The sequence below is a fragment of the Mustelus asterias genome, unplaced genomic scaffold (assembly GCF_964213995.1).
Source record: "Mustelus asterias unplaced genomic scaffold, sMusAst1.hap1.1 HAP1_SCAFFOLD_4700, whole genome shotgun sequence".
NCBI lineage: Eukaryota > Metazoa > Chordata > Chondrichthyes > Carcharhiniformes > Triakidae > Mustelus > Mustelus asterias.
In genome coordinates this window covers 1-12,467 of record NW_027594643.1, presented here as the reverse complement: position 1 = coordinate 12,467, position 12,467 = coordinate 1, and the positions used below count along the sequence as shown (strand labels likewise).

Sequence of the window (12,467 nt, the reverse complement as noted above, 5' to 3'; positions counted from 1 at the left end):
AGGAGGAGGCCATTCAGCCCCTCTCTCTCTCCAGCCTGTTACACAGGAACAGGAGGAGGCCATTCAGCCCCTCTCTCTCTCTCTCGAGCCTGTTACACAGGAACAGGAGGTGGCCATTCAGCCCCTCTCTCTCTGTCCAGCCTGTTACACAGGAACAGGAGGAGGCCATTCAGCCCCTCTCTCTCCAGCCTGTTACACAGGAACAGGAGGAGGCCATTCAGCCCTCTGATTCTGCCTGACCTCTGACCCCCCTCTCTTTCCGATTCTCAGCCGATCGTCCGGAGACTGTCAGTTGTCTGTACGCCAGCTTCTCGGATCAGAGAGTGGTGGTGGGATTCTCGAAACCGGTCACCGTAAGTATCAAATGCCCCCCCCCCCTCCCCTTCCCTTCCCTCCTCACCCTCCCGCCCCCCCCCTCCCCCTCCCCTGGAGTTACCCCCATTGTCCCCCCCCCCTCGCCGACCCTCCTCTCTCTGACTGAATCCACTTTTCTCCCCTCCCCGCAGCCCCTCCGGGATCCAGGAACGCTGCTCCTTTCCGTGGACAACCGTCCGGTGCCCTGCTCCTGGCACACCCCGGATCGGAGGGACAGACACAGCCAGGTGTGGGTATCCTTCAGCAAGGCGGGAGGGCCAAAGGGGGGGCAGTGTGTGGACAGGAGGGCCAAAGGGGGGGGGGGCAGCGGGTGGACAGGAGGGTCAAAGGGGGGGCAGTGTGGAGTGGGCTCCATATCGTAACCCGGACATTTCCAGGAGCTGTAGATTTGATTTGATTTATTATTGTCAAATGTATTGGGATACAGTGAAAAGTATTGTTTCTTGCGCGCTATACAGACAAAGCATACCGTTCATAGAGAAGGAAAGGAGAGGGTGCAGAATGCAGTGTTACAGTCACAGCTAGGGGTGTAGAGAAAGATCAACTTAATGCGAGGTCGGTCCATTCAAAAGTCTGACAGCAGCAGCAGGGAAGAAGCTGTTCTTGAGTCGGTCGGTACGTGACCTCAGACTTTTGTATCTTTTTCCCCCGACGGAAGAAGGTGGAAGAGAGAATGTCCGGGGTGCGTGGGGGGGGTCCTTAATTATGCCGGCTGCTTTTCCCCGAGGCAGCGGGAAGTGTAGACAGAGTCAATGGATGGGAGGCTGGTTTGCGTGATGGATTGGGCTACATTCACGACCCCTTTTGTAGTTCCTTGTGGTCTTGGGCAGAGCAGGAGCCCCAGACCGAGCTGTGATACAACCAGAAAGAATGCTTTCTATGGGGCATCTGTAAAAGTTGGTGAGAGTCGTAGCGGACATGCCCAAATTTCCTTAGTCTCCTGAGAAAGTAGAGGCGTTGGTGGGGCTTTCTTAACCATAGTGTCGGCACGGGGGGGACCAGGACAGGTTGTTGGTGATCTGGACACCTAAAAACCTGAAGCTCTGTAATTTAACCCATAACATTGGGTGTAAATTGAGAGAGGCGGATAATCAGCGAGACCTTGGAGTCCTCCTGCATCAGTCGCTGAGAGTAAGCGTGCAGGTACAGCAGGCAGTAAAGAAGGCAGATGGTACGTTGTCCTTCATAGCGAGAGGATTGGAGTATCGGGATAGGGATGTTTTGCTGCAATTGTACAGGGCGTTGGTGAGGCCACACCTGGAGTATTGTGTGCAGTTTTGGTCTCCTTATCTGAGGAAGGATGTCCTTGCTATAGAGGGAGCGCAGCGAAGGTTTACCCGGCTGATTCCTGGGATGGCAGGTCTGTCATATGAGGAGAGACTAAGTCGGTGAGGATTATATTCACTGGAGTTTAGAAGAGCGAGAGGGGATCTCGTAGAAACTTATAAAATTCTAGCAGGGTTAGACAGGGTAGATTCAGAAAGAATGTTCCCGATGGTGGGGGGAGTCCAGAACTAGGGGTTCATAGTTTGAGGATAAGGGGGAAACCTTTTAGAACTGAGGTGAGGAGAAATTTCTTCACCCAGAGGGTGGTGAATGTGTGGAATTCACTCCCACAGAAAGTAGTTGAGGCCAAAACAAGATACAGTCCAGATAACCAGGGAATTGGGACAGAGTGTCTAAGATGAACTGAGGTGAGGGGAAGTTTCTTCACCCAGAGGGTGGTGAATGTGTGGAATTCACTCCCACAGAAAGTAGTTGAGGCCAAAACATTGCGTGATTTCAAGAAGAAATTAGATATCGCGCTTGGGGCTAAAAGGATCGAGGGGAATGGGGGAATCAGGACATTGAATTTGATAATCAGCCGCGAATTCATAATGAATGGCCGGGCAGGCCCGAAGGGCCGAATGGCCTCCTCCTGCTTCTAGTTTCTATGTTTCTAATATTCTGGGCACCCGGGTTCAAATCCGGTCCAGATAACCAGGGAATCGGGACAGAATGTCTAAGATGAACTGAGGTGAGGAGAATTTTCTTCACCCAGAGGGTGGTGAATGTGTGGAATTCACTCCCACGGAAAGGAGTTGAGGCCCAAAACGTTGCGTAATTTCAAGAAGGAATTAGATATCGCTCTTGGGGCGAAAGGGATCGAGGGGAACGGGGGAATCAGGACATTGAATTCGTTACGGGGAAGTGGAGAATGTGGGGGGTGAGGTGGGATTAGGTGAATTGTACATTCAGAGGGCTAGCACAGAAGCAAGGGGCTGAATAGCCTCAAGTCTGTGCTGTACCCCATTCTGTGATGAGTACAAGTGTTGGGATAGAGTGATGGAGGCGCTGGGTTGGAACCCGGGAATATCTGATGCGGTTTTTGATGACTGACATGTTGAGTTATTTTCCGGGACTGAGAACCTTCTAGATGTCTGAGCTCCCCGCAGGGACCCTGAACACTAAGTTTGAGGAGCAGAGTGTTCGAGTGATGTGGGGTGAGAATCGCGTCGTCAAGGAGTGTTTCTGCATGGACCGAGGTAAGGTGTAAATGTCGCTGCGTGTGTGTGTGTGTGGAACCGGTGCACCCACAGTGCGGCGCTCCCTCAGCACTGACCCTCCCACAGTGCGGTGCTCCCTCAGCACTGACCCTCCCACAGTGCGGCGCTCCCTCAGCACTGACCCTCCCACAGTGCGGCGCTCCCTCAGCACTGACCCTCCCACAGTGCGGCGCTCCCTCAGCACTGACCCTCCCGCAGTGCGGCGCTCCCTCAGCACTGACCCTCCCACAGTGCGGCGCTCCCTCAGCACTGACCCTCCCACAGTGCGGCGCTCCCTCAGCACTGACCCTCCCACAGTGCGGCGCTCCCTCAGCACTGACCCTCCCACAGTGCGGCACTCCCTCAGCACTGACCCCCCCACAGTGCGGCGCTCCCTCAGCACTGACCCTCCCACAGTGCGGCGCTCCGTCAGCACTGACCCTCCCACAGTGCGGCGCTCCCTCAGCACTGACCCTCCCACAGTGCGGCGCTCCCTCAGCACTGACCCACAGTGCGGTGCTCCCTCAGCACTGACCCTCCCACAGTGCGGCGCTCCCTCAGCACTGACCCTCCCACAGTGCGGCGCTCCCTCAGCACCGACCCTCCCACAGTGCGGCGCTCCCTCAGCACCGACCCTCCCACAGTGCGGCGCTCCCTCAGCACTGACCCTCCCACAGTGCGGCGCTCCCTCAGCACCGACCCTCCCACAGTGCGGCGCTCCCTCAGCACCGACGCTCCCTCAGCACCGACCCTCCCACAGTGCGGCGCTCCCTCAGCACCGACCCTCCCACAGTGCGGCGCTCCCTCAGCACTGACCCTCCCACCGTGCGGCGCTCCCTCAGCACTGACCCACAGTGCGGTGCTCCCTCAGCACTGACCCTCCCACAGTGCGGCGCTCCCTCAGCACTGACCCTCCCACAGTGCGGCGCTCCCTCAGCACCGACCCTCCCACAGTGCGGCGCTCCCTCAGCACCGACCCTCCCACAGTGCGGCGCTCCCTCAGCACTGACCCTCCCACAGTGCGGCGCTCCCTCAGCACCGACCCTCCCACAGTGCGGCGCTCCCTCAGCACCGACGCTCCCTCAGCACCGACCCTCCCACAGTGCGGCGCTCCCTCAGCACCGACCCTCCCACAGTGCGGCGCTCCCTCAGCACTGACCCTCCCACAGTGCGGCGCTCCCTCAGCACTGACCCTCCCACAGTGCGGCGCTCCCTCAGCACTGACCCTCCCACAGTGCGGCGCTCCCTCAGCACTGACCCTCCCACAGTGCGGCGCTCCCTCAGCACTGACCCTCCCACAGTGCGGCGCTCCCTCAGCACTGACCCTCCCACAGTGCGGCGCTCCCTCAGCACTGACCCTCCCACAGTGCGGCGCTCCCTCAGCACCGACCCTCCCACAGTGCGGCGCTCCCTCAGCACTGACCCTCCCACAGTGCGGCGCTCCCTCAGCACTGACCCTCCCCACAGTGCGGCGCTCCCTCAGCACCGACCCTCCCCACAGTGCGGCGCTCCCTCAGCACCGACCCTCCCCACAGTGCGGCGCTCCCTCAGCACCGACCCTCCCACCGTGCGGCGCTCCCTCAGCACCGACCCTCCCACAGTGCGGCGCTACCTCAGCACCGACCCTCCCACAGTGCGGCGCTCCCTCAGCACCGACCCTCCCACAGTGCGGCGCTCCCTCAGCACTGACCCTCCCACAGTGCGGCGCTCCCTCAGCACTGACCCTCCCACAGTGCGGTGCTCCCTCAGCACTGACCCTCCCACAGTGCGGCGCTCCCTCAGCACTGACCCTCCCACAGTGCGGCGCTCCCTCAGCACTGACCCTCCCACAGTGCGGCGCTCCCTCGGCACTGACGCTCCCACAGTGCGGCGCTCCCTCGGCACTGACGCTCCCACAGTGCGGCGCTCCCTCGGCACTGACCCTCCCACAGTGCGGCGCTCCCTCGGCACCGACCCTCCCACAGTGCGGCGCTCCCTCGGCACCGACCCTCCCACAGTGCGGCGCTCCCTCAGCACCGACCCTCCCACAGTGCGGCGCTCCCTCAGCACCGACCCTCCCACAGTGCGGCGCTCCCTCAGCACCGACCCTCCCACAGTGCGGCGCTCCCTCAGCACCGACCCTCCCACAGTGCGGCGCTCCCTCAGCACCGACCCTCCCCACAGTGCGGCGCTCCCTCAGCACCGACCCTCCCCACAGTGCGGCGCTCCCTCAGCACCGACCCTCCCACAGTGTGGCGCTCCCTCAGCACCGACCCTCCCACAGTGCGGCGCTCCCTCAGCACCGACCCTCCCACAGTGCGGCGCTCCCTCAGCACTGACCCTCCCACAGTGCGGCGCTCCCTCAGCACTGACCCTCCCCACAGTGCGGCGCTCCCTCAGCACTGACCCTCCCACAGTTCGGCGCTCCCTCAGCACTGACCCTCCCACAGTGCGGTGCTCCCTCAGCACTGACCCTCCCACAGTGCGGCGCTCCCTCAGCACCGACCCTCCCACAGTGCGGCGCTCCCTCAGCACCGACCCTCCCACAGTGCGGCGCTCCCTCAGCACCGACCCTCCCACAGTGCGGCGCTCCCTCAGCACTGACCCTCCCACAGTGCGGCGCTCCCTCAGCACTGACCCTCCCACAGTGCGGTGCTCCCTCAGCACTGACCCTCCCACAGTGCGGCGCTCCCTCAGCACTGACCCTCCCACAGTGCGGCGCTCCCTCAGCACTGACCCTCCCACAGTGCGGCGCTCCCTCGGCACTGACGCTCCCACAGTGCGGCGCTCCCTCGGCACTGACGCTCCCACAGTGCGGCGCTCCCTCGGCACTGACCCTCCCACAGTGCGGCGCTCCCTCGGCACCGACCCTCCCACAGTGCGGCGCTCCCTCAGCACCGACCCTCCCACAGTGCGGCGCTCCCTCAGCACCGACCCTCCCACAGTGCGGCGCTCCCTCAGCACCGACCCTCCCACAGTGCGGCGCTCCCTCAGCACCGACCCTCCCACAGTGCGGCGCTCCCTCAGCACCGACCCTCCCACAGTGCGGCGCTCCCTCAGCACCGACCCTCCCCACAGTGCGGCGCTCCCTCAGCACTGACCCTCCCCACAGTGCGGCGCTCCCTCAGCACCGACCCTCCCACAGTGCGGCGCTCCCTCAGCACTGACCCTCCCACAGTGCGGCGCTCCCTCAGCACTGACCCTCCCACAGTGCGGGGCTCCCTCAGCACTGACCCTCCCACAGTGCGGCGCTCCCTCAGCACTGACCCTCCCACAGTGCGGCGCTCCCTCAGCACTGACCCTCCCCACAGTGCGGCGCTCCCTCAGCACTGACCCTCCCACAGTGCGGCGCTCCCTCAGCACTGACCCTCCCACAGTGCGGTGCTCCCTCAGCACTGACCCTCCCACAGTGCGGCGCTCCCTCAGCACCGACCCTCCCACAGTGCGGCGCTCCCTCAGCACCGACCCTCCCACAGTGCGGCGCCCCCTAATGTGCAGGAGGTGGTGTGACAGTTGCAGACTCGATTAATCGCTTTGTCTCCCTCCCTCCCTCTGTCTCTCTCTCCCTCCCTCCCCCAGGCCGTGGTGAAGGATGGATCCGTGACTCTGCGACGGATGAAGAGTTATTTCGGTAAGGGACCTGGGAAGGTTACTGGGATTCTCTTGCAAACTGTGTGGCTTCTCCGAGGCAGCTCCCCACTTTAGGAAGACATTATCCTCATTGTCACGTCAACAGAGTCACAATCCAATGGATTCGGCCAATTCCCTGCTCGAGACTTTATAGGACGGGGCACAGAGTATAAAAGCTGGAGTCTGATGTTGCAGATGTATAGAACGTTGGTTCGGCCGCATCTGGAATACTGCGTCCAGTTCTGGTCGCCGCACTACCAGAAGGACGTGGAGGCTTTAGAGAGAGTGCAGAGAAGGTTTACCAGGATGTTGCCTGGTATGGAGGGGCTTAGTTATGAGGAGAGATTGGGTAAACTGGGCTTGTTCTCACTGGAAAGACGGAGGATGAGGGGTGACTAATAGAGGTGTATAAAATTATGAAAGGCATAGATAGGGTGAACAGTGGGAAGCTTTTCCCCAGGTCGGTGGTGACGTTCACGAGGGGTCATAGGTTCAAGGTGAAGGGGGGGGTGTTTAACACAGATATCAGAAGGACGTATTTTACACAGAGGGTGGTGGGGGCCTGGAATGCGCTGCCGGGCAAGGTGGTGGAGGCGGACACACTGGGAACGTTTAAGACTTATCGAGATAGCCACATGAACGGAGTGGGAATGGAGAGATACAAAAGAATGGTCTAGTTTGGACCAGGGAACGGCGCGGGCTTGGAGGGCCGAAGAGCCTGTTCCTGTGCTGTATTGTTCTTTGTTGACGGGTTCCGATCTCTCTCTGGGCCTTTGGTAATATTTAAACTTAATCCTGCATCTCACCTCAACGGCCCTCCCTCCATCGTACGGTCAGGAGTGGGGGTGCACTGAATCCCCCTCCCCTACTGTCAACATCCTGGGGGTCACCATTCACCAGAATCTGAACTGGGACCAAGCTGTATAAATACTGTGGCTCCCAGAGCAGGTCAGAGACTCTCCAACAACAATCTCCACTTGCCTGGATGAGTGCGGATCTCCAACAACAATCTCCACTTGCCTGGATGAGTGCGCCTCTCCAACAACAATCTCCACTTGCCTGGATGAGTGCGCCTCTCCAACAACAATCTCCACTTGCCTGGATGAGTGCGCCTCTCCAACAACAATCTCCACTTGCCTGGATGAGTGCGCCTCTCCAACAACAATCTCCACTTGCCTGGATGAGTGCGCCTCTCCAACAACAATCTCCACTTGCCTGGATGAGTGCGCCTCTCCAACAACAATCTCCACTTGCCTGGATGAGTGCGCCTCTCCAACAACAATCTCCACTTGCCTGGATGAGTGCGGCTCTCCAACAATAATCTCCACTTGCCTGGATGAGTGCGCCTCTCCAACAATAATCTCCACTTGCCTGGATGAGTGCGCCTCTCCAACAATAATCTCCACTTGCCTGGATGAGTGCGCCTCTCCAACAATAATCTCCACTTGCCTGGATGAGTGCGGCTCTCCAACAACAATCTCCACTTGCCTGGATGAGTGCACCTCTCCAACAACAATCTCCACTTGCCTGGATGAGTGCGCCTCTCCGACAATAATCTCCACTTGCCTGGATGAGTGCGCCTCTCCAACAACAATCCCCACTTGCCTGGATGAGTGCGCCTCTCCAACAACAATCTCCACTTGCCTGGATGAGTGCGCCTCTCCAACAACAATCTCCACTTGCCTGGATGAGTGCGTCTCTCCAACAACAATCTCCACTTGCCTGGATGAGTGCGGCTCCCAACAACACTCGAGAAGCTCGACACCATCCAGGACAAAGCAGCCCCGCGGCCCCCCGCTCGATCGACACGCTAACCCCAACATTCACTCCCTCCACCACCCACGCACAGCGGCAGCCGTGTGTACCGTCTACAAGATGCACCGCAGCGACTCACCGAGGCTCCTTCGACAGCACCTTCCAAACCCACCACCTCTACCATCTGGAAGGACAAGGGGGGGGGCAGCAGGTACCTGGGGAACACCCCTACCTGGAGGATCCCTCTCCAAGTCACTCACAATCCGGTGGGCAACAATGTGCTTGGTACTGCTCCCTCACAGCGTCAGGGACCCGGGTTCGATTCCCGGCTCGGGTCACTGTCTGTGCGGAGTTTGCACATTCTCCCCGTGTCTGTGTGGGTTTCCTCCGGGTGCTCCGGTTTCCTCCCACAGTCCAAAGATCATAGAATCCCTCCAGTGCAGGAGGAGGCCAGTTTGCCCATCGAGTCTGCACCGACCACAATCCCACCCAGACAGTCATCACGTAACCCCACATATTTACCCTGCTCATCCCCTTGACACTAAGGCGTAATTTAGCATGAGATGTGTAGGTTAGGTGGATTGGCCATGCTAAATTGTCCCTTAGTGCCCAAAGATGTGTAGGTTAGGTGGATTGGCCATGCTAAATTGTCCCTTAGTGCCCAAAGATGTGCGGGTTAGGTGGATTGGCCATGATAAATTGCCCCTTAGTGCCCAAAGATGTGCAGGTTAGGTGGATTGGCCATGCTAAATTGCCCCTTAGTGTCCAAAGATGTGCAGGTTAGGTGGATTGGCCGTGCTAAATTGCCCCTTAGTGTCCAAAGATGTGCAGGTTAGGTGGATTGGCCGTGCTAAATTGTCCCTTAGTGTCCAAAGATGTGCAGGTTAGGTGGATTGGCCATGATAAATTGCCCCTTAGTGCCCAAAGATGTGCAGGTTAGGTGGATTGGCCATGCTAAATTGCCCCTTAGTGTCCAAAGATGTGCAGGTTAGGTGGATTGGCCATGATAAATTGCCCCTTAGTGCCCAAAGATGTGCAGGTTAGGTGGATTGGCCATGATAAATTGCCCCTTAGTGCCCAAAGATGTGTAGGTTCGGTGGATTGGCCATGCTAAATTGCCCCTTAGTGTCCAAAGATGTGTAGGTTAGGTGGATTGGCCGTGCTAAATTGCCCCTTAGTGTCCAAAGATGTGCAGGTTAGGTGGATTGGCCGTGCTAAATTGCCCCTTAGTGTCCAAAGATGTGCAGGTTAGGTGGATTGGCCGTGCTAAATTGCCCCTTAGTGTCCAAAGATGTGCGGGTTAGGTGGATTGGCCGTGCTAAATTGTCCCTTAGTGTCCAAAGATGTGCGGGTTAGGTGGATTGGCCGTGCTAAATTGTCCCTTAGTGTCCAAAGATGTGCAGGTTAGGTGGATTGGCCATGCTAAATTGTCCCTTAGTGTCCAAAGATGTGTAGGTTAGGTGGATTGGTGGGGTAAATACGTGGGGACCTGGTGATAGGACCTGGCTGAGATGCTCTGTCAGAGAGTCAGTGCAGACTCGATGGGCTGAATAGCCTGTTCCTGCACTGTTGGGATTCTATGATTCTAACATAGCTCTCGATCCCATCTTGGGAACATATCGGCTGTTCCTTCACTGTGGCTGGGGTCGCAATCCCGGAACTCCCTCCCTATCAGCGCTGTGGGTGTACCTACACTGCACACGGGTTTGTGGCAGGTTGAAGATGGCAGCTCACCCATCACCACCTCAATGGGGAATTAGAGCCGGGCAATAAATACTGGGGACGCGATGCCCATGGACCAGGAACGGTTAAATAACGTCGCGGTGAGGATTCTCCCTCTTTGACTTATCTCTCTCTCTCCCTCCCTCCCTCAGCTGTGACCTCTCTGTACAGAAGTCAACTGTTCTACAATCGGAACTGGAATCATGCAAGCAACTCCAGGAACTGGAGCCCGGGAATAAATGTAAGTGGCTGCCGTACATGTGTGATTGAAAGACGCTCCCTGAGCTCTGTGCAAAGGTGTGATTTCGGGACACTCCTTTAGCTCTGTGTGACGGTGTGATTGAGAGACGCTCCCTTAGCTCCGTGTGAAGATGTGTTTCAGACGCTCCCTTAGCTGTGTGCAAAGGTATGATTGAGAGACACTCCCTTGGCTCTGTTTTACGGTGTGTCTGATTGAGGGACGCTCCCTTAGCTCTGTGTAAAGGAGTGGTTGAGAGATGCCTCCTTAGCTCTGTGCAAAGGTGAGTGTGAATGAGAGACGGTCCCTTAGCTCTGTGTAAAGGTGTGTGTGAATGAGAGACGGTCCCTTAGCTCTGTGCAAAGGTGTGTGTGAATGAGAGACGGTCCCTTAGCTCTGGTATAGGTGTGATTGGGAGAGACTCGCTGAGCGGTGTGAAAAGGTGTGTGAGATTGAGCGAATCTCCCTTAGATCTGTGCAAAGGTATCATTGAGTGACACTCCCTTAGCTCCGTGTCAAGATGCGATTGAGAGATGCTCCCTTAGCTGTGTGTAATGGTGTGATTGAGAGACACTCCCTTCGCGCGGTGGATCGGTGTGTGAGATTGAGAGAGACTCCCTTAGCTCTGTGTGAAGGTGTGTGACGTTGAGAGATGCTCCCTTAGATCTGTGCAAAGATGTGATTGAGAGACGCCACCTTAGCTGTGTAAAGGTGTGTATTGGGAGACGCTCCCTCAAGTCCATGTAAAGGTGTGATTGAGAGACGCTCCCTTCGGCTCTGTGTAAAGCTGGGATTGAGAGACACTCCCTTCGCCCTGCGTAAAGGGGTGTGTGATTTAGAGACGGTCCCTTGGGTTTGTGTAAAAGTGTGATTGACAGACGCTCCCTTAGGTCTGTGTAAAGATATAATTGGGAGACACTCCCTTAGCTCTGTGCAAAGATGTGATTGAGGGATAGTCCCTTAGCTCTGCATAGGTGTGTGTGATTGAGACACTCCCTTTGCTCTGTGCAAAGGTTTGTGATTGGAAGATGCTCCCTGAGCTCTGGACACGTGGGATTGAGAGATGCTCCCTTAGCTTTGTGTAAAAGGGTGTGTGATTGAGGGACGCTCCCTTAGCTCTGTATAAAGGTGTGATTGGGCGACGCTCCTTTGGCTCTGTGCAGAGGTCTGTGATTGGAAGACGCTCCCTTAGTTCTGTACACGTGGGATTGGGAGACACTCCCTTAGCTCTGGGTAAAGTTGTGTAATTGAAAGACGCTCCCTTAGCTCTGTGGAAAGGTGTGATTGAGGGATGCTCCCTTACTCTGTTGAAAGGGTGTGTGACTGAAAGACGCTCCCTTGGCTGTGTGTGTGCGACTGGGAGACGCTCCCTTGGCTGTGCGTGCGACTGAGAGACGCTCCCTTGGCTGTGCGTGCGACTGAGAGACGCTCCCTTGGCTGTGTGTGTGACTGAGAGACGCTCCCTTGGCTGTGTGTGTGCGACTGGGAGACGCTCCCTTGGCTGTGTGTGCGACTGAGAGACGCTCCCTTGGCTGTGCGTGCGACTGAGAGACGCTCCCTTGGCTGTGTGTGTGATTGAGAGACGCTCCCTTGGCTTCTATAACCCCTGTCTCTCTCTCTCTCCCTCCCCTTTGACCCCGCTGCCCCCCAGGGTGCGTGCTGACCATCATTCTCCTGATGCGGGCTCTGGACCCTCTGGGCTACGAGCGGGAGACCCTCCGATACTTCGAGACGCTGCGGGCCACCGACCCCGTGCGAGGCGCCTACTTCGCCGACCTCCGCAGCCGCTACCTGATAGAGAACGCCATCCTCAAGATGGAGTATGCTGAGACCCGGGTCGTTGAGCTGGCTGGCAAGGTCAGAGGGCGGAGGGGTCAGGGAGGGGGGGGGGTCGCTGCGTCGGAGCGGTGGTTTCGTCGCTCGAGAGGGTCGGAGGTCAGGAGAGGAGTGTGGGGTCAGCAGGTCACAGGTCAGGGATGGGGTCGGGGACCGGGTGTTGGGCAAGGGGTGAAAGGTCGCGGTTGGAGGTCCGCGTCGGGGGGGTGGGAGAGGGGGATGCGGATAATGCGATCAGAAGTCGCGGAGGGGTGTTGGATCATATGGGAGCAGAGCTCAGTGGTGGGGCTTTTTTGGGGGTAGATGGGGTCAGAGGTCGGGGAGGTATCGATGATGGGGTCCGGGGGAGGGGTCGATGGGGTCAGAGATCGGGGTAGGTATAGATGGGGTCAGGGAGGAGTGGATGG

The 12,467-nt window shown here is 58.1% G+C and overlaps 1 protein-coding gene across 1 annotated transcript; it reads left to right on the top strand.

Moving 5' to 3' along the window:
- Nucleotides 1-270: 270 nt before the first annotated feature.
- On the top strand, nt 271-12,081 carry LOC144491196 (geranylgeranyl transferase type-2 subunit alpha-like; the record flags this gene model as incomplete). The annotated part of the gene is made up of 6 exons (XM_078208876.1): nt 271-353; nt 507-608; nt 2,792-2,900; nt 6,459-6,510; nt 10,139-10,227; nt 11,876-12,081. Coding segments are annotated over 6 exons (641 nt in total), but the record flags the coding sequence as incomplete, so codon positions are not given.
- Nucleotides 12,082-12,467: the final 386 nt, after the last annotated feature.